The sequence below is a fragment of the Camarhynchus parvulus genome, chromosome 8 (assembly GCF_901933205.1).
Source record: "Camarhynchus parvulus chromosome 8, STF_HiC, whole genome shotgun sequence".
Taxonomy (NCBI): domain Eukaryota; kingdom Metazoa; phylum Chordata; class Aves; order Passeriformes; family Thraupidae; genus Camarhynchus; species Camarhynchus parvulus.
This window is the reverse complement of record NC_044578.1, coordinates 16,580,675-16,603,323: the sequence shown is the minus strand read 5'-3', so window position 1 is coordinate 16,603,323 and position 22,649 is coordinate 16,580,675. Positions and strand designations below refer to the sequence as shown.

The 22,649-nt window shown below is 36.8% G+C and overlaps 1 protein-coding gene across 6 annotated transcripts; it reads right to left on the bottom strand.

The window, feature by feature from the left end:
- Positions 1 to 697: 697 nt before the first annotated feature.
- Positions 698 to 22,410, bottom strand: MTF2 (metal response element binding transcription factor 2). 6 transcript variants are annotated; one of them, XM_030953012.1, is made up of 17 exons: positions 22,189 to 22,410; positions 21,791 to 21,845; positions 20,295 to 20,367; positions 14,802 to 15,000; positions 14,573 to 14,654; positions 13,251 to 13,346; positions 12,766 to 12,866; positions 12,274 to 12,422; positions 10,954 to 11,049; positions 10,060 to 10,128; positions 9,098 to 9,221; positions 5,771 to 5,838; positions 5,232 to 5,402; positions 4,487 to 4,595; positions 4,267 to 4,325; positions 4,026 to 4,130; positions 698 to 3,164 (listed from the first exon to the last, which is right to left on the bottom strand). In XM_030953012.1, exons 6-17 carry the CDS (start codon positions 13,324 to 13,326, stop codon positions 2,810 to 2,812), a joined length of 1,482 nt encoding a protein of 493 aa, XP_030808872.1. In that variant the 5' UTR covers positions 13,327 to 13,346; positions 14,573 to 14,654; positions 14,802 to 15,000; positions 20,295 to 20,367; positions 21,791 to 21,845; positions 22,189 to 22,410; the 3' UTR covers positions 698 to 2,809. The 6 variants fall into 6 exon arrangements, with proteins under 6 accessions (XP_030808872.1, XP_030808873.1, XP_030808870.1 ...); XM_030953013.1 differs by lacking the exon at positions 21,791 to 21,845; XM_030953010.1 differs by lacking the exons at positions 20,295 to 20,367; positions 21,791 to 21,845.
- Between the last annotated feature and the right edge of the window lie 239 nt (positions 22,411 to 22,649).

Sequence of the window (22,649 nt, the reverse complement as noted above, 5' to 3'; positions counted from 1 at the left end):
ATTCCTTTGTAATCTCACTCAAAATGCGTTATGCATAGAAAAACCATAGTTTTATTCAAAATTCCTGTTGAAGTATTGTTAAGAACAATGATTTGACAAATAGTTTGCTATGATGCATATCTTACAATTCTGACCAGCATTGTGCCATTATTTCTTTGCTGTCTTGTTCATGCGATACCAATATTTTTAGAACTGTCACAAGAGACTTCTCCTATCTAAATACTACTGTAATACAAATAAAACATAATGGAAAAATATTAAATATACACATAGAAATGGTTGTAAATCAGTGACCACAACAAAGTTGAATTACATATATTTACACACATGCATACATACAATGATCGAGTTATACCAAAATGAAATCATTACATACAGCAACATTTGTCTTTTTCCTTTAGACACACCACTACTACATACAATGAAATTCACATAAAATGAGAAAGGCATTTGTAGGTGTGCTTTAATTACTACTCTAGCTCTATCTTCAGCAGCACTATTGCAGCATTTTCCAGTACATGACACCTTGTAACAAAGCATCCCTCAACCATAGCTGGAACACCAGTTAGTGTCTATGTGCAGGGCAAGTGTGTCCAGGACAGGAACAGGAAAGCTAGAGATTGGGAAGTGATGGATGGGAGGATGCCACCAAGTATGTGCTTCACAAGAGTACAGAATCAAAACTCATTCTTCTCTCTCAAAAAATACACACATTTAATGTTGGTCTTTTAATTCTAAGAGAAAAGCAATTCCAAAAATACAAACTGAACATCAGAGTTAAGTCAACCACCGTAATAAAATGAAAACAACATTCACAATAGTTAGGCCTATGGACAGCTGAAGTTTGACAAGTATTTTCTCCCCACACCTCCCCCACTTAAGTCCCCAAGTACATTCCAATATTTATCTTTAAATGAATATTTATGAAAAATACTGCTGGTGTTCAGTTAGAATTAAAGGACTTGGATAAAGTGAAACAATAAAGACAAATACAGATGGTGTGAGTAAGGTTACAAAGGCTTTACATTTTGCATTATCTCAAGATATAAACATTCAAAAATTAACATGAAGTTGCTGTGTTATCAAAATATTGCAGCTATAGGCAAGGCAACATTAAATTAATAGCTGAGGGTGTGAGAAAAAACCCACACATTTTAGTGAAGGTAAACAGAAGTGGGAGTTTTTAATTAGCATTTTTATAAAGCTAATATAACCCATCCAGCCATAAGCCAAACACAGGATAAAAAGCTTTCTCTGCTTCCTTTGGCTATAAGGTGACAAAAAAAATTCAGAAAAAAAGTCACCTTTTCAAGATGTTCAAGACGAGCAGAGAAAGTCAAATAACCAAGTAATGGAATAAATAAGTACTAACTCAGGCAGTACACTTTAAACCACACTGTCATTTGCTAATGTTACATAATTTTATTTTGGTGGCAAACTGTAAGCATGTAAGAAAACTAACCTTATACAGTACAGTGAATAACCACCAAAGTAAAAATATTCTTCTGTTTACTCTTTGGCTAAAACCCCCTCAAAAGTAGCAGACAAAGAAAAAATATCTAATACTGGCAAGAGACTTTTTGACTTTTTTTTAACAAGTAAAATAATCTTACCAATTTAAAACTTGGTACATTTTATAAACACAAAAGAGGTAATGTTGTAATAAAATCAGTAACGTTACTTCAAATGGCAACATTTGTTGACCCTGTGCAATAATACACTTAATTCATATTACATTTATCAAAATATGACTGTTCTACGGGTATGTAGAAATCCTGCATGACTCCTGTCAACTTACTTTATAACTGGGACATGAAATTTACAATCAGAGTGCCACAAGAGCTTCCAAATTGTTATATCCAGTAGAATTAATTTCAAAATCTTTAGATCCTGCATTATTTTTTATTGGTTAATTCAAATGGAAAATAATGGAATGTAGAGCACATGACCATCATCGACTGCACCCACTGCCAGAACACGCTGCACTGGTTGGACACTTTTCCTTAGTACATAAAAAGCAACAGCACCCAATAAGCCTGAGAAGAAATGCTGCTGTGTAAATACTGACAACTATTCCTGAAAAAAGAATTATGGGATGTGTTCTCAGAAGCTGACCGATCCCATAATTTGTATTGCATAGGTCACAATCACACATCTATATACACGCCAGGGCTGTGTGTGCATATACACCTCAGTATACAGCACACACACACGCACACACACTGAATATATTAAGACGACAATGAAGTCTGGTCACAGAGCAATTTACAGGCTCAATATATTTTTTTTTTTTTTTTTTACACTTTGTTTGAAAGAAACTTCAGTATTTTACAGTCTTCAGTAGGCATTATATACACTGCACTTATGAAATCTAGAAAGTATTGAAATAGAAATACATTTCTGCAAACATTTGGGTAAGAAAACAAACCAAGATTTTTCAAATATTTGTGCTATCTACATAATATTTTCTCTAAATCACAATAACTGTATCCATGGAATGTTCTCTAGAAAATGTCATCTTTTTTAAAACACCATGCACATTTTTAAGCAATTGTAACCCAAAATATCCCGACCTAAAACAATCTAACAATGTTCAGATTAAAAAATTTAAGTCTCAGATCAGATTTTAAAAAGATAAGTCTTTATCACAAGAGCTGTAATGATAACAATTACATGTTAAGGCTAAACTGGTTTTGTTTTTGTTTTTTTTTTTTTAGAAACACATTTAAAGACCATTTCTCTCGTGGCTCTGCATTATGAACTGTACTTACAGATGACAGTGCAGTGAACATAATGTTCAGTCCTACAGTCAGGATGCAGTTGCTCCTTCCCACTCCACCAGATACTGCACCTTTCCATCAAGTGTCACCCGACGAGCCAACACACGGTACTTTTCCCCACAAGCTATTCTACCTGCTGCACCAAAGTAACTAGTGATGGAGTTCTTCAGATGATTGAGCTGTAACTCCTGATCTGCTAAGTTGTTAAGTATCTCTGTATTGAGTTCATCATACTGGTAATCTTCCTTGCTCTCATCATCTTTGACAATTTCTGAATTTTGAGTCTGGAGTGCTTTTCGTGGAAAGCGGCCTCTCCTCCTCAAATGTGGTATTGCAGCAGGCCAAGTTCTTCCTGTTCGAGTCCTTTTTCTCGAGTCAGATAAACTATTGAAAATAAAACCCCACAGCATTAACTCCAAGGGAATGCAGACAAACTATTGAAAATAAAACCCCACAGCATTAACTCCAAGGGAATTCAACATGTATGCTGTACCATCAGTTATTTCCATGCCACTCACGTAATAATTTGTGTTGTTTTTCACTCAAAAAATACTTATTGCCTACAGATAGGTAACTGTAAGTATGACACTTACAGCTGGTAATAATTTCAGAACTCTAAATTAAACATGAGCTATTTGAAAATTTTATCAATAATGCACACAAAATGACTCATGAAGGCATTCAACAGCATGAACCAGAAAGGGGAGACAAAATAGTAAAATCCACGTATGTCAATAAAAGAGAAATTTCTATTTGCTGAGCTTGAGAAGGGGAAAACTTTTTGCTTGCAGGAGAGTTGACTGCAGTTAATAATTTATTTATAAACTCTGTGCCAGAATTTTCTCATGCTCTATTGACTGTAGAAAATCACAGCATACTTAGTATTTTATAACATGAACACACAAACCTACAAAAACAAAAGCTGCTAAAATTAATTCAGAGTACATCAGTTGTTTTGTGACCACGAGTAGAAAACTAAGCTCAGCAAACATTTGCAGTTTAATTTTTTTCAGTAAATGTCACTTAGCCACATATTTTATATCAAAATAACATATTTTGGTTAGCAAGTACCAAAAAATCCTCACTCTCTGAGTTGTAAACAGAACTATTAAAGACAAATTTTGATTCATCCTATTTCTTTGTGTTTCCCCATGCTATTTAGAGCTCTACTCTGAGAAGATTTTAGTAAAATTAATACACTGCAAATCTTGATCTTTATAGCAGATAGAGTAAATGAGCAATTACCTATAATGTCTGGAAATGTTAGATGAGGTAGTTTCTTTCATACTGGCAGCACCTGTGGATTCCACATCTGAGGTATTGGATGAATGTGCAGTTCCATCAGATTTCCTGTTTTGCAAGATAACAGGTTTGCCAGGCAAAAAAATAATCTTACATTAAAAACTGAGCTGACATTTCAGAAGCAAACAGATAAATTACATGGTGTTACAATGTTTCGTGGGAGGGATTTTTTTATTTTATTTACCCAACAGTGCAGGGTAATTCCAAGGCTGGGTTCTCTATCACTGGAACTGGTTCATTATCCTAAGGGGGGAACGAAAAAGGTACTTCAACTTAAATTTTTTAAATTTATTTTATTTGCAAACAAGGGGGGGAATATAAATTCGTGTTAACTTGTTATGTTTTTCTTCAACATTTATGATGCAGTTAGAAGGAAGGGAGGAAGGGGGAAGAAATATCCTTACCAGAGGAGATGACTCTGGAGTTTTGTGAATCATTTTTCTTGTATAGGGACCGGGTGGACGACCTACTGATTTTTTTTTCCCCTTTCTTTCTATACCATTACTTAATTCCCTAGAAGAAAATTTGTATTTTATTCTGTATTACTGATGCTAGTTTTCATTGAATACATGTTTTCCTTTGGCAATGAATAACAATCAGATGCTTGTTTCTAAAACATTGTATTAAATGAGGTGATTCTGGCAAATCAAAATTCGCAGGTACAAAAGCTGGTTTTGCCTTTATAGTAACATAACAGATTCAATGTATTTCTAGGGACATTACTGATCCCCAAATGTTGAAGAGGAATGAACAAGTATTAAATATCATTTATTCATATGACAATTCTTGGTGAAAAAGACGGCACATTTACCAATACAAGTTACTATTTCACAACATACCTCCTATGAATTCTAGTTAGATTATTGCTTGAGAGATCCAGTAAGGCAAAAGGTTTTGTTTCCCAAATGACAGCAAAGTTGGGATATTTTCTATTGCTCTTACTGCTAAATTCCATGTTGATTTTTTAGAAGAATCCTAATAGAAAGTTAACTACATTTGTTCTAAGACCTTGTTCTCACAAATAATCTGCCTTTACAATTAATTTTTTAAAAAAACATTCTACAAAGAAAAGGCCTTTTTTTAGCACCAAAAATACCCAAAGTAGCCCCAATTAACCACAACACAGCTAGAATGACTGGGTTACTTTACCTCACATCAGGGATTGGTTTAGATGACTTTCTGCCTTTAATTTTGAACTCATGTGAAGTTCCTTCTGGCTCTTTATCAGCCTTTAAAGCAGCATTCGGTGGCACAGGAGGAACTCGAATTCTCAAGCCAAACAAATGCTTCTTTTTCTTTATTTCTTTTCCAGACATAAACCTAGATGGATGTTAAATTAATTGTTAAAATTCTGATCCCAGGGAACACAACTTTTACAATAGCAGGGTACATGCAAAACAAAATTACGCAAAGAGAATATTCATTTAAATGCTACTTTATTCCCTTCTTCACCCCATTGCAATCCTCCTTCTCAAAAACAAAATGTGAAGTGGAAGTTAAAACAGTTCTTTCTCTTGGTCTGGGTCACAATCAAAATAGCTATGTAATGTTATAGTTTGAAATAGAAACATTATTTAAAACTTAAAACGCTATCTACAGCCAGAGTGATTATCACAGACTAAAGACTGTAACCTCAGTCAGATTAAACAGGCAAACAACATTTAAAACAACAAGTACCAATAACTTACATAGTCTTGTAATCATTTAATGCCTCCAGGACATGCTCATATCTTTCAGATTTTGGTGTGTCTGCCAGCTGTAAAGTATTAAGAAATTATTTAACCTCTCAAATTCTTTAGTAACAGAAAGATTCCAGATACTCTTAGTCACTGTAACTATAGATTTGGATGTGAAATACATTAAGGAAATATTAGCTGGCATATTAACCATAATCCCATATATTTTGTGATTTACATCCACAGAATTAATGCCAGAATCAAGCCCAGGACATGGAATGAGTTTCACTTTTAAGAAGTACAAGAAAAATATCTCCAAAACATTTCATATAACGAGGGAACATAACACTAGATTGTTAGGATCTTGGGAGTCTTGCTAGGATTGCTTGGGAGAGCAATCTCCCAGGACTCCTAACAAAAAATCTTCTGTATATACTCCTAAATTAATTGAGATTGCAAAACAGAGGATAACTATATAGACAAAACAACCTAATTATTTATTATAATTATGGCAAAATCCTGCCACAGGACCCAATTCATATGTTTTAATACTATTCAACTTGTACAAAAAAGAAAGGAAAACACACTGAAAAATTATTAGAATTAAACCCCTAACAAGTAGATGTATTTTCATGACCCTTTAGCCAAGACCCAATCTAACCTCCCTCCTTTCACCAAAGCCTGGAGTAACTAGTCCCTATCAAGCTTTCAAAACATGAAATCATCTCTCTGAAAAATTGCACAAATTGATTACAGAGAGAAGTATAACAAGTATGGTAGTGACTATCACATGGACACAACATTTATATACCAGAATGTAAAATTAGATGGTTTACATTTATATTTATCTATCAACTTTTCAATTCCAGCAGAACTACCTTTATTTCCAGTTGCTATGCCAAAATTTGTAAATTTATCTTTAATTATAGAGCTGACAGCATTTTATAAGCTTCACTGTAATATGAATACTAAAGACCACACTGTACAACATTTACAGCTCAAAGAAACCCAACAAAAAACTCAGGATTAGATAATTTTTAAAGAATACAATCCTCAGCAAAGAAGACAGAGAGAAAAGGTCAAAGAATGCAACGTGCTAACAGCTAAAAGTAAGTGAATAAATATACTCATAAACCCCAACCTTTTAACATGGGCAAGACTGATAGTTTACCTGACTACCAAGACTAATGGAGTTGTTCAAGAGGTTTTAGCCAAAGAAAGTAACAACTTGTTTTCCATCTTCACCATATGCATTCTGTTCAATCCATTGCTACCTAGAGGTCTTGCAACACTAAACTACAGGAAATTGCCACATATTTATTGCTTTCTAAATAATGACAAGTTAAAAATTACTGGCTTAGGAGTTCTGATAACTCCACCATTTACTACTGTCTTACAGCTAAAAGCCTTTTCCTCTTACTCAAGTACAAATAGGTGGAGAAGGAAACTAAAATGTCATTTTTAACAGTGGCAATTTAAGGAGATCACAAAACCCCTAAAATCATTATATTGTACATGTCAATTATTTCTGTGACTAATTTCTGTTTCCCTCATTTCCCTAATTAACTGAATTTAATCAGATTTTTCAAGCCAATTTTTGCCAACTTCATGAAAGACATTTAAAATCTGTTCAGAATAAGGTATTTAAATTTCCTCAATACAGCTTGTATGAATTTATTCAAAATCTAGACCTTTAAAAGTGGAGCATTCAGACTTCAAATTAATAGTTCCCTTGAAGGTGTAGAAATACTAAAGAATTGAAAATACTAATTAAAGAAGTGAGTTTAGTTATTTTGGATCTGCCCTTTCCTTCCTCCCCCTTAGTTACATGTTTTTCACAGACTGAGCATGGATGGATTGGAAGCAGAAAGGGGAAGAGCACAGAGAGGAGTGCAGCCCTTCAACTTCTTCAAAATGACTTATGTGCTCCAAGTCAATGACAGCTCCACTCTCCCCATCCACTGCTCTGACCAGCCATCCACATGACCTCATATAAATATAAGGAATATTATGTTAAATGAACAAACAATTTTCTTCTACATTTCCCTCAATACTAAGAAAAACCAACTTCAAAATTCAATACAGCTTACATACTTCTTAAGCTGTACAGTAAGATCGCTAAAAAATTTATTCTATTGGAAAAATGGTGTGAAAATTACATTCTTTGTAGCCCTTTTTTAATTCAAAGCTCAATACTTGATATGACACATTTATTGATTCTATGTGACTAGGTAAAAGATGCCATACATAGCAAAGTAAATCAGATATGTATTGATGACTAATTTTTAGTAATGCTTTAGTGTTTGCTTAACTTTCTATCAAACAATTGACACTGATAGTTTAAAACACATACGTTTAGACTATTTTCCATTATTTATGAAAAATAGTTATTTATTTAAACCAAGAACATACACTTGCTTCTCAAATTGTGAGTGCTAATAAGAAATGGACTACAGTTGTATGAATTTACTGAAGAGAAGTATAAAAGTAGAATGTACTGATAAAAAATTTCAACACATCATATGCCATATATTTAAAAAACCTTCAAAACACTAAACAATTTTCATGCACAAAAAAGAGTACTTACTCTACTAGCAGTATGCCACTTTGAACTTAAGTCATAAATTTTTGCATCTAACCTCATATGCAGAAACCAAGATCAACACTGGTCCTCTTAGTTAAATATGAAGTCAATCAACTTGAGTAAATGGATTTTCTTTAATGCTAAGATAAATTCTCAGTAATCAAATAGCTGGGAAAATAACTAGTATAGTAATGAACTAAAATAAAAATGTCTTGACAAGTAGCTGAATCCAACTGCAAAAGGATCAAAAACGAACTGGACACAAACTGACCACCCCCACTGTAAGAATTAGGAAGGAAAGAAGAAATTTTTGAGTAGAATATTTAACACAAACAATGTGTTACGCCTTAGAGACACTGAATGTGGTCTTCACATGCAATATACTCTTGCCTTCAATTCTACATTTAGATTTTCAGGTCAGAGCACATGAAAATATCAAAGTAACCAAAGAATCATGAAACTAAAATAGAATGTAGATATGCAACAGAATAAACAGCTAAGTAATGGAAAGTCACCATGCAAGTAATTAGTTGCATAGATGACTTGAAGAAATTTTACAGTTTAAAAAAATATGCACCACTTAAAAAGCATTCTATTTCTGCAAGGAAATAAAAAAATATGTCATTACTTGGGATTATCAGATTTTAAAGCACTAAAGGATTTATCCAGCGTAAAACAGTTCACAGTTTGTCAACTTTCAGGACATATGTATGCACTGTGATTTAGAAACAAGAAAGGGTATTCTACTTACTTACCTCACCAGGATGCAATCTATCCCAGTTTTCATTAATGTAGGCCATAAGTTCAAGCTCCGAATCAAAATATTTCTTTTTATGAATAACACTTAGGTTGTAAAGGCATAGATGTGCTATATCTACCCTAGAATATTTGAATAAAAAAACCAGAGAAAACAAGTATTTTTCTTCCAATTGCTTTCCTTTGAAACAATTTAGTAGAAAAGATATTAGCATTATACAGGTGGAGGAACACAAAGCCCAACTTAAGACACTCAATCCAGACAACACTGTGAAGTCTCCTGCAATTTCTTTTCAAGTGATTCCTTCTGTTTTGCACCTCACTTTCGTTTCTGCCTCATCTCATTGTCATGGTATTTTTTTAAACTCCAAAACTGGTCTGGACCATGCGATATGTAAGTAAGTCTGAATTCCTACTTGAATGTATCAGTTCTGAATTCATACAAGTATTTTGGTGAATTAACATTTAACAAGGTAATTTCCACCATGTATCTGTTAGCACTAGGTATATATCCACAAAATTGGATATAATTTCTATTACAGACTAGTTCCATTAAGTCTATTCAAGGAAACTATTATAAAATCTATCAGAATGTGCGCTCTGGTACTCACTATGTTTGGCTTAGATAATACAGCAGGATCCTAAACCTGCAAGAAACATTTAATTTAGATATCACAATCTTCACATACACAACAAGTGAGTAGCTGCTTGTTACTCCACTGAATGATCCCAGGATTGAATCCCAAGAGCATGCAATCACAATATATCTCTACCCTTACAGATAAACTTTGAAAGAGATTTATCCCTTATCATACACACAGCAAGAATGACTCAGGAAACTGACTCAGGAAACAGCTCAAGCTAACAAGCAGATCTCCTTTTTAGCAAGGAGAACCAGAACATCAAAAAGAAAAGCAGAACATGTATCCAACTCATCCTTTTTTTAAAAATTCATACTTACCATCTCAAGGGTAAACGTTTGAGGTATTCTGGTCCAGAACTGCAAACTGAGCAAATGAACGTATAAAACCTAAAAACACATACAAACATATATGTACAGGTGTCTGGGTGATGGGTGCTCATACACACAGTGTTTTAACACCCTGATCATGAAAAAAAAGGAAGTTAAGCAAGCTAGAAACACAGCCATATAGAATTTGTGAGTGCCTTTATTCTTTACTTCAGCAACTTCTATAATCTGCGCTGATACCTACTGGGCCAGATACAAAGTACTTTGATTTCATCCTGCTACCACTGCTTCATTCTGCCTGAGAAAGTCCTTCAACCTGTGACTGTATCAGTTAAGATGCTCTGTAATGTCCCCAGCACAAAAGCATAAATATGCATTTTAACTCAGTTCCTTCATACAAACATTCCAGAAAAATTGCCACATAAAATTATAATAAATAATGAATTAAATGCTCTTTGATTCTATTCTCCAGTTTTCCTCTTTGATCTGCTGCAAGTCCTCCAAGTTCCTCTTAAAATAAAAGCACAGACCAGCACTCTTATGTTTCTTTTTGTCCTAACTCCTCACACATGAACAGAAGGTGTAAAGTTGCACCTATTGTATAAAGGATTCCCATACAAAGTAAAGGCAGTACCAGCTGCAATCCCGCTGTCTATTGGTGACCTCTCCACCACCCACCACTGCATCCTGCTCAACTGAGATGAAAATGATGCATTTTCCTGGCACCCAAGCACAGGATGTCCTGTGTATAAGCTTCTACTCAAAACTCAAGCCCTTTTTGAAAAACACTGTTGTGTTACGGATGCCCTAATAAAAGCTCATATGTGAGATTTCCCTCACATTTTAAATAAACACAACCAACAAAATACAGCTTAATTTTCTTACCTGTCACCAAAAAGCATTGGCTTTTGGAGGCACTGCACACAAGCCTCATGAAACCACTGTTTACATTTGCAGCACTGCAACATCTTTAGATACCAGCTTCAACAACAGAAAGAGACACAAGATGTGTTTAAAAAGTTACTGACAAATGTTTCTTCATTATATTTAAATTAAATAAAAAGGGATCTTTTGACCCAAACTGATTTGCAGTTTACAAAACAGTCATCTCTTTGGATATTTCAGTAACATTTAATTCCATAATAAATTACTAGGAAAGACAGTGAGGAATAACAAAAGATAGCCTAGTAAAAGAATTAATTAAATTATTAAATTAAGAAAAAAACAATTTAATTTACTCTGACATCCACCTTTTAATTCAGTAAAAATTAAGGAACTCCACAGAAACTCCTTCTCACATACTAGATTTAGCTTCCTTGTTACTTTCTAAAGCACAACACAACTGCATTAAGTCACAAACATTTGTTCTGGGGATCCAACTACTTGAATCCTCAAAAGAAACCTCATAGTTTACACCTTTTCCTTTTTCAGCTTCTCCCTTCAGAAAGGGAACCATGCAAAGCTGACAGCCATGTTTGTTCAAGTCTCACACCAGAGCTCTGTCCTATGTGTATACCCTCAAAAACTTTGCTTTTTGTGGGACTCTTTACTTGCCTTGACCTCAGATCTACAATGCTGTCTTATTCTTTCACTCATGCATGCAGACACCAGAGTACTCATCTCTACCTGCTTAAGAAGTCCTGGTTTTGCCTTTCTTGTAAAAAAGAACCAGCAGAGGACTCTGTAATGCCATAAGAGGGGAAATAAAATCGTTTCCCTGCCAGTCACTGAAAACCAGGATATGAGAGCGGTCTATTCCAACAAAATTTAATAAACTAATCTCTAGGTACATTTATTTTTGTGACTTATGACAGAGCTGAGTTAACATCAGAAAAATTCTGCCTAGAATTGCAAGATCATCAACAAACAACCTCATCCAGACTCAACACATCAAAAGTAGCAAGACAAAAAAATTTCTTGCTCATTACAGACTGTAGTGTGATGTGAATGTAGTGTGATGGCCACATGACAAAATTAAAACAAACCAAAATATTTCATGGGACAAGAAAAGAAATTAATATATTTCCCACTGTGAGGTACTTCACAAACGTACAGAGAATTCAAAATCCCACTTTGCATCCAGTTTCTGATATGCACACACAACAGAAACAAAAACTAGCGAGTTCAAAAGGAAGTCTAGAAGAAGAGAGTCCAAGTTTGGAGCTGCAGTAGAGAAAAGTTCTTACATATTATCCATTTACTTACTCTCCAGGTCCTCCACAATAGCAGTAACACTGCTGGACGTTGGTTTTATGACCTGCATCCCACTCAAGGTCTGTTGCATTATATGGTAACGTTTGTTTCATGACTTGCAGTGCTTTGGCATTTGGTCCTTTCTTAAGCGCACCACCTCTCTGGGCCAGAACAGATACAGTAGTTTACAAAAACCAGTCATGCATTTCTGAAACTTTCAAAGCTTTTCATTTGATTTTAGAAAAGTTTTAATTTTTTTCATAACTTGCAAGTCAAATATTATCAGGTGTATTTATGTTTTTATACTAGCATGTTTGTTTAAAAGTGTAATATGGTCAATTTCTAAAGAAAATAGTATTACTTCTCAACACACAAAATTTGAGTTCAGATCAAAGATAAAAAAGAAATCACTGAAAAAAATGATATATCTTTTTATTGTTTCAATTTCAAAAACAAAGATGCATGCAATATGAAATGTATTAACATTTTTTTCCAGAAACATACCTTTGTTGTTGTTGCAAATACACACTGTCGACAGAGCCATTTATCATCTGAATCAATCACGCTGGAATCAATATTTGGTGTGTGACACAGCTGATGGTAACCTGGATGAAAAATGATCAGCCACACTGTTATTAAAATGACAAAAACTTACACAGAATTAACTATGTTGCCAAAAGCACATAACTTAATGTAACAATAAGGCATTATCCATAATTAAGTGCCAAAACCTGAACAAAAAGATTGGTAACACATTCAAAATGGTCTTTTAAATTTCCTTAGTAGAAAAAAATAATCTTGACTTACAGAACAGGTGTTAGTCACTTTAACATGGATTATCATCTTTCACTGAGCTGTTAATAGCCACTAAGGGCTACAAAATTTAAGATCAGTTGAGCAGTCAGTCATAGCCGGGCAAATATCCTCCTTTGTGAAACAAATCAAAACACCTTTTAAAATGCAGTAAATAGAAAAAAAAATCTAGTTACCTTGCCCACATTTATCACATATAACCATTTCATTTGGTGCTTCTGAATACTCTTCCTGACATATTGTACAGACCATTTCCCCACTCTCAGTGGCTCCTAGACAAAAATGAGATTGTGATTTTTTTCAGATTATATCTGCAGTTGAAACACAGTTACCACATGTACAGCCTTCTTCATAATTTCACTTACAGCTGCATGCATTGTAGAAACACATTGTTACAGTGACAAACTTCTTAATAAAAATATATTCAGACATTTTGTACAGACTGTGTTATAAATATTTATATCACTTATGATAAGCTATCAGATATTTATAGGCTTTGTATTGCCTATTGACTATGCAGTCTATGGTTCTTCAACATCAACAATAAAAATCCAGTAACTGAATAAAGAATGCAAATTTAGGCTAAAAATACCTAAAAATAAATACTGAGTTGGAAGAGACTCATAAGGGTCATCAACTTGAAATTTTCCTCATACTCATTTATTAAATTTTGATAATTAGGATAAATGAATCAGATTATAAACTAGTACTACACAGTAGAACAGCATTTTTTGCAAGCTTAAATAAATAAAGCAGTTGATTTTTTGCTATAACAAATACAAAGCTTTTCCTTTAAGTAGACATCAAGAATCTTAAACATCAAGAATCAACAAGAGCCAGAGCAGATTTCCATTGTGTTTGTACAACGAGGAAACTGTACCTGACTTTCAGAAGAAATTATCATCTGTGCTTCATTAGCATTAGGCTATAAAAAGATTAACTACTATTGAAATGTCTGAAAACCAGTAAGGTATTATATGATGGGTGCCTCACTTGATAACTACACATTTCTTTATATCACATGAGTACTCCAAAACCTGTAATGGTTTCTTATGTGCAACAGTTATGGTGTTCCTTTTAAGTGTCCAAACTCTGTTCAAACATAAGATTCACCAAGCTTTCGTTTCTTTCCATATTACGTCGTTTCAACTGAAAACAGTACAAAGAATATAAATTGGTGTAAATTAGGGCCTGGAATTTTCTGTAAAGGTAGAGAACTAATCCACCCTCACCCAAACAAACTCAAATGTGATTATTTTTAGAAGTCTTCTCCACCTCACACATGTGAAAACAGACAAATAAACAAAAGCCCAAAACAAAACAGTAACTTCAATGACAGTTGTTTGAAAATATTTTCTTATTTGTTTAATTTTTGTTCCTGGTTCACATTAAATTATATCACTCTTCAGAATAAAAGAATATAATAATCTTTTTAATAGGTAACAGTAATCTAAACAAAGAGAATACCAAACAATGACTACTTCATGGAAGTTCTTGCCTGTTTGTATGTCCTTCCAGAGAACCCAGGATTTGGAACTGTCTTCAAATATGACGAAGCAGTTCTGTTTCAGTTTGTTTATCTGAAAGACAGGAATACAGTGGAAGCCATGAGTAAAAGCACCAAACAGAGGAATGTATTTAATACTACATAAGTGAGCCAATAATACCGCAATTTTCAACAGTATGCGACACTTTAAGACTCCAGTGAAGTTAAAAAATGTGATTACCTTTTTGATAGTTCCAAGATAAAACAAGCCATCTGACCATCTAGCTAGGACATCCTGACCTTCCTCAAATTTACAAAGTGGCTTTTTGGCTTTCTGTCCATCATGGACCGACAGCTTGGCCAGAGACGCTGAGCTCTTGTGGCTGCGACGAGAAGGAGAGCGCTTCTGGACCAGTGAATTTCCCACCGCTGCGGAGTCTCTAAGGGGGGCAAGCAGGAGAGGAGGTAACCAGGACTGGCTTAAAGGAACCACTGGAAATACCAACAAAACAACTCCAGGGAGCAAGAAACCTGCTTGTCTTTTGTAACTTTACACATCTTTAGTAGCAGTGCCTCTGCTACTATGCAAGTGTACACTTTTTGAAAGAAACAAGTTTACAGAAGAGAAGTGTTCTAGGAAATCAACTAATGTAAATGAGGATGGGGATGCTCATCCCCAGCTCAGAGAATCTTCATAAAATCACCAGAAGCATTGAAAAACACATCAAAAACATTCAATACAGGATTACTTATGCAAAACTCAAATCACTGCCAGTTTTCTAAAATTGCAAGGAAGCTAAAAAGATCCCAAGCCAATTCTAACTGCATTAGCCTGGTTGGGAGAGTACAGCTTGAGCATTATGCTGGCTCAAGGTACACACTGAGGTACCACCAACACAGAACCATGCAATGCCACTAAGCATAGCTGTAGAGCTTTCCAGCACAGGAAGAATTTCTACATGTGGAAATTCTCATGTAAAATCAATTTTCCTTGTTATTTTCCACCCTTACTGTAACAGAGAGGAAAGAAAAACAACAGATCTTGCAACCTTTCCTCATATATGAAACCCAAAATTGTAAGTTATTTGTATCAATAAGCATTTTTCCTCATACATTCCACAACATATAGTCTATCTATATGTAAGTGTGGATATGCTTTTATGTCAGACTAGCTGTGAAACACTACACTTCAATTAAAGCAGTAAAATAGAGAAAATTATAAAACAGGACCACAGAATGCACAAGGAAGAATTTCACAAGTAATACCCAGAATTTGAGACTATGTAATACAGTTACTATTTGTGTATCCAAATGTATTTTCTCTAGAAACTGCAGGTATGTGTAACTAGAATGCAAACACAGTTAAGGAGCAGGGAATTAAACAGGATACAATAATTGAAGAGCAGTTTCACCTCACTCAAGCTATCTTAGGTACATGATCAGCACCAAAAATATTTGAATTAATCTCAAAGCATGGACAAAAGCAGTAAACTAATTAGTGCCCCACACAGTTTGAAAATTGCTATACAGATATTTGAGAAGTTGCTCTACAGCTTCAAAGAGAAAGGAATCGTCCCTCTAAAGAATTTACTACTCACAATATGACAATAAAACTAGAAAGGTAATGGCTTCAAATACCACATTAAACAGTTTAAACCAAGGTTACACACAAGAAAATCAGCAGCTTTAAATATATTTAGAATCTATGTGACATTTAACAATGACATCACAGTAAGAGCAGCTATAACGGGCCTCTGGCATCCTCAGGCACAACTGGGTCACCAATTTAAGTCCTGCTTGATCCCAAACACAAAAATATTCAGATGGGTGACCAGGGAAGACCAAAGGAACAAAAAAATCCTTTGGCTTGTTTCACAGCTGACAACCTATCACTTCATCTGACATCCTTCATCACTGCATCAGAAAATTAAACTGTCATTTTCCATCTTCTCTTTTCATGGTGCAAGTAACAATGTTCAGACCCAACACCCAGCCAGATTTCCCAGATAAAGAATCTTACAAATTCTGCTGCTTCTTACACAAAAGCTGATTCAAGTTACTGCTACTTTTCCTCAGCTCTACTCTAAACCTCTGACAAATGAGACAGGATACATGCAGCATTCAAAATAGGTTTACCATAGCAGAGTGGCAGCCCAGGACATTTCTTGCTTTCTTGGCACTAACATCTGGTTGACAACTGGTTTGACAGAACTACCCTCAGAGTGGTTTAAAGATTTTCTTTCAAAATTTTTTCTGGGGTTTAAGACCGTAGGAAAAGCTAGGTTAGCCTAGCTAGGCTAGCCTAGAAATAGGTAGCTATTCCTGCTACAAGGCAGGAAAGTTTATTTTTCTTTTCCAGTACCTGAAGAAATGTGCGAAAGATCTTGTACCAAATACACAAAAAGACACAAATTCATTTATCATAACCAGTACAGATTGCCACTTTAAAAACAACAGTGAGCTTTATTTTAAAAAAGTCTTCAAAAAGTATTCTTTTAAGTACAAAGCTTTGGCTCACAACACCACTGAAGCACAACAAAAAAAAAAACGAGTGCATCATTTTCTGGCACAAAACACTTAAATGAATCTATACATTCACTTATACAACATAAATACACAATAGCAGCTTCAGCCCCTGAAGAACCTTGATACCCAGCAAAGATGTGAGCCAATAAAGCAGGCACTTCTCCATTGTCCACACTGCTCTCTTTGTGAGTGATGGCAGTGCTGAAGTGACAACTAAACAGTTCATAAAGCAGCTCCTGCTGTGGCAGTTCATGGTTTATCTCAGACACTGAAAATAGGGTTACTTATTACAATAGGCTGACAGTAACTTAACAGTTGCTTGCCACATGGATAGGAAGTTTCTCTCCAGGGAAACACTCCCTCAGTGATTTTGATTGCGATTAAGTAGGAAGTCAACTGTTTTAACAAGTTGACTTTAATGAACATGACATAAGTTACTTAAAGTAGGTGTCTCTGAAGTATCTTCTGGAACCACTGCACAAGAAATGCAGCACAGACCAGTGTAAAAGCCACATGCATAAAATGTCACTAACTTGCCTGTCTGTCTTGTCAGAGCTCTACTTGCTGTAGTGGAATGCCAAAAAGTCCCACCTACCATTAAAATAAAAACTTTTGTTGGAAGTTCAAATGCAAACTGAATTTTAAAATTGGCAAGTAAGAAGGTTAAAGTTCCACATTTTCCAGCAACTTGCTTTCTAGTCTTCCTTAAAGCTGGCTTCATAGCACCTTCCTAACATATACTATGGTTACCAACAAAATTAGTAATCATGAAATAATTTCCCCATCATCTTAAACACTTCTCTCCAAGAACTTACAATTGCATTATATCCATCAGATGCACTGTTTTTCAAAAAATCTTATGCAATACAAATCTACATTATCTCATTTAACTTTCACAACCAAGCTACACTGTATGTCATACAGTATGTATGGTTTTACATCTAATACTCAATGTTAAGTACATTGTGCTGGATTCTTATTCTAGCACTTAAAATGCAAAATCAAAAAAAAAGTATTTATATACCCATACAATCTTTCAGAAGTTAGTGGTGGCAGTCAGTAAAATGTGTCTGCACACTGATATAAGTTTGAAAATAGAAATGCACTTCCACCTTTTCTTGAGAAGTTGATGTCAAAGTACTGAAAATGCTCACTGATTTTCACCTTGGAGTCTAGACCATAGTCACAGATATTCTCAAGCAAGACAGGCAGATGGATACCTTCAATTTATCTACTTAATGAATTCGTTTATAATACATTGCAGAAGCAGGAGATTAATCATCATTGTCAACTGGAATGGCAAATTTCCTCCCGAAGTCAACTATCTAGATCAGTCTGATTTACGAACCATAAGCAGTAACTGCACCTAGCATTGTATTTATCAAAATTAGATTGGTTAGTTTTGACTCACTTGTAACTGTAACCTCTTTATCAGCAGTTAGAAAACTTTGGTGTTCATTTGGTACCTCTACAGCTATCCTACAGAAGGAAGAAGTGGAAAAGCCGGGGGAAAAAGATGTGAAGAGGCTGGAGGAGTAAAAAGACTGACCATTCTTGTTTCCAAGTGTCTTTTTCTTAAAATCACTCATATTCCTGTACTCCTTCAGTCTCAACAACTGCTGTGAAAAAACTTCTGTTAAGAAAAACTCCCTTGACGGGTGGTTGGTTTTTTTGTTGGGTTTTTTTTTTTCCCAGCCATCTCAGTTCACTGATCTGTTTAACAGAACTGTTCGTAAGCACAACTGAATAAATGCAAACAAGCAACTTGGGACACAAACTCCCTCAGCTGGCACTGCTAGACTGCATGACTGAACTAGTCAGGTTCACTAACAATCCATACAATTTCAGGAAACTTTTCAAGAAGAGCTGCTTGATTCATAAATGCTGCAACAGCAGCAGATGATAGCTACCCTATGAGCACAGATAGTTTTTGGAAGCATTAGAGATACTAAGTTTTAACAACAAAGTGCCCAAAGAACATTAAGAGAAATTTTTAATCCACTGAGAAAACACAAAGTGGGACAAATAGCTCATTTATTCCTAGTAAATACAAACCACAGCGAACGGATGATTACTTTAACGACTTATCAGAAGAGAATTCAGATAGAAATCACACACAGAGCATTGTACTAAGATAGATCCTAAACCTCCTCAAAACTGGAAATGTGGTATCCCACAGGAAAGGAAAATATAGAAAGACCTTATGACAACTAGATATAATCAGATTCTGGAAGTATGATGTAACTGCTGATTAATTGCAATTTTTTTGGTCTGAAGTTGCAAACTAGCCCTTTATTACAGAAAAATGAACTATGAAAAAGTTGTAAGATGCTGTAAAATACCAGCAGTCTTCTCTTCTTAAAACAGGAGAGTTAACATTCACATGGAATGAGGGGAGTGGAGGTGTAGCAAGGGCTCAGAACACACAAAACTCATGGCAGTTTCACACGAGGCTCATCCAATACAGCAGCTTGCTCCCTTCCCAGCAGCTCTGGAATAACAAGCTGGCTTCTCCATCAAGTGAACTTCCTGTTCAGTTTTCTTTCCCTTAATATGAATTCACTAAATCTCTTTGATATAAATAGTGAAAGGATTAGAGTTTAAAAGGTCATTACCAAATAACACATTTAGTACACAGGGAAGAAAGACAGAGCAGTCACGTACTGCAAGAGCCATTTGTTTGGGGTTGATCATGTGTTTGCACATGAAGGTACAGGGAGAAAACAATGTTACCGGGTCACAAGACACCTTTTCCAACCATAATTCCCTTTAACTGTATCCTCAGCACCTCTGTGAATGCAGCAACTGCCTTTTGGGTTTCTACACTATCCAAATCCAGTATACACAGCAACAGACCTAAGGGAGCGTGAGCATGCACCACCACAATGAAAGAAATAACAGACAACGTGCTACCTTGCTCTGGGAAAAATGGGGAAGGAAAAGGGTTTCAGAGCTGATCAAAATCCCATAATAAGTTTTCTTCTTTAAGGTTATTCTGCAAGAACAGCAACCTCTGTAAGCATTCCACAGAATTTAAACAATAAATAGATCTAAAACGTAAGCAAAGTAGTGATATCCTGGAAGATATTTAGTTAATGAAGTATGTCCAGACTCATCAGGAGTGCCCTCATCATTAGCTCTCCTTCTCTCAAGGAAAGTTAAGCATCTTGATTTCACTCCTCCATGGAGATTATCTCTCCAGCCATACCTGTGGTTTCATAATTCTTCTCCTGTTGTGTTTTGCTCAGACACACTTCCCCTCCATTTCCGGCAAGGAAGGCCTGTGAAAAGGTGAAACCAACTCTGCAGCAGGGCCAGTGGCCGCTCGCACAAAAATGCAGCCAAATCACAACCTAATCCAAGATCCATGCTGGCCTCTAATCACATCTCCGAGCTTCCTTCCCCACAACTCACATGAGGAGCACAAAATGTGCTTCAGTGCCTCTACATTAATTCACATCCATCTCCAGAGAATACTGAAGTCCACTGTCTACTAGGAAATTAACTGGAACTTATTTGTTACAGCTGCCCTTCTCATAAATTTTACCTGATCTCCTGGTGCAGGGAAGGACAAACACAACTTCATGCTAGCTATCAATACATGTCTCTTTCACCTATTAAAAAAATATATACACCCTGCTGACTAGCCATATTAAGTCATATGAGAAGCATCTACATCTGATTTTAAATTCTTTCCAGAACAGAAAAGGCAAGTTGTTGGGAAGCCACACACCTTTATTTGACAAAAGAAGGGTTAACTATGGAAAACATTACTACATTATACTCTCAGCACAGATCCACAGTTCACAGCTTGCAGCTCCTTGCAAAGACTCTTCTCATTTTCACTACATTATGCATTTCCTTTCATATGTTCAATCTTTGTTTTCCCTTAGTCTCCTTTAAATGAAAAGCTATGAAGTCATTAACCTGTATTCTAATAAGACGCAAATTAAATATTTTCACCTCCTCTCTTAATTTCAAATGTTTTCAAATTAAATGCAATTTGAGCTCTCAAAAAAGGGGGCAAACGTTACCAGGTTAACTTTTACCAACCTGATTACAGATCAAAAGAAAAAGAAACAAGAGGGAAACTTTTTTGTTACTATCCCACAGTTTTGGCAGTTTGAGTGTATATCACTGATCACATTCCCTTACACTAAGTCAGGGGAAAACCATGTCATTATCCATTGCTACGCTTGACCTTTTAAAGTTATGATAAGCTGGGCCTATCACAAATTCCAGAAACAACCATAATGTTACACTGCTTTCCTGGCAGAGCCTTTCATTTAATTATGCAGGCCCTCTACTTCTAATAGCACCCTGATCCTTTATGGATGAACAGCAAGCCCTCGTATTTCAACACCAATATCAGCGTCCAGAGCATCCAGCACAGAACCATATTGTTCTCTTCCACTAAAAGAGGTATCAGCCCATTCTTTCCACAGAATTCAATACCAAAAAAAGGAAAATGCATTACTGCATATCCTTTCAGCCAGCAACAGTTATCACATTTAAGTGGACTAAAAGCCTGCTGCGCATATTCAAATCGTCAAGTCTGACAGAAATTAAGAGATGAGGCGCTTAAAACAAAAAAAAGAAAAAAGAAAAAAGAAAATAAAACAAAGCCACACAAAAAAATCCCGAACAAACAAAAAGAAACAAAAAAAATTCCCCAAACACAAAGTTACCGACGAAAACCACTACCTCTTTGTGCTGTTCCCTTCGCACTCGAGCAAACGCAGCCTACTCGGACAATATCCTTGAAGGAGAAGATGGAAATACAGCTGGCGCGAGGCTGCTGGCACCTCACCGCTGCAGCCCCCGGCCCCGCCGACCGGCCCGCTGCCTCCCTCCCTTTGTTTTGGTCACCGAGGAGCACCGCTGACCCCTCACACTCGCCTGCCAGCGGCCGCTCGCAGGGAGCTCCCTCCCTCCCCCTCTTCCCTCCCTCCCAGGCCTCGGGCTCCCCGCGCCGGAGCGGGCCCCTGGCCGCGCTCCCCGCCGCGCCGCCGGGATGCGGCACCGGCGGCCGGGGCTGCGGGGATCGCGCTCCCCCCACCGCGCGGGCCCGGCCGGCCCTCCCTCCCCCCCCCCACCCTCACCTCATTCGGTCTCTCCAGTGGTGCCAACCGCCTCATACAGGGAAATCGGCGAGCTCGGGTGCCTCCCCCGGCGGCGCGGCGCGGTACGGCCAGGCGCTCGGTGCGCAGCGGGCCCCCGGGCGCGGAGCCGAGGCGGAAGGCGGCGAGGGACGGTCAGACCCGCCTCACGGGCAGCCCGGCCCCAGCACAGCCCCTCGCCATTTTTGTTTCCCGCGGAGGAGGCGCTGGTGCATTCTGGGAGCACAAAGGGCCGCGGCCCCGCCCCGGCGGCCCCGCCTGCGCCGGCAGCGCCGGGGGCGGGCGCGGGGGGCGCCGCGGCGGAGGGACACGGGCGCAGCTGAGCCTCTGCCGCCGGTGAACAAAGAGGGACTACTTTAGGCGTGCGCGCCCGGCGCGGATCTGTGCGCGCCGCCGGGGCTGGCTGTGGCTGGGCTGCTCATTGTTCCCGCCGCACCTGAGGG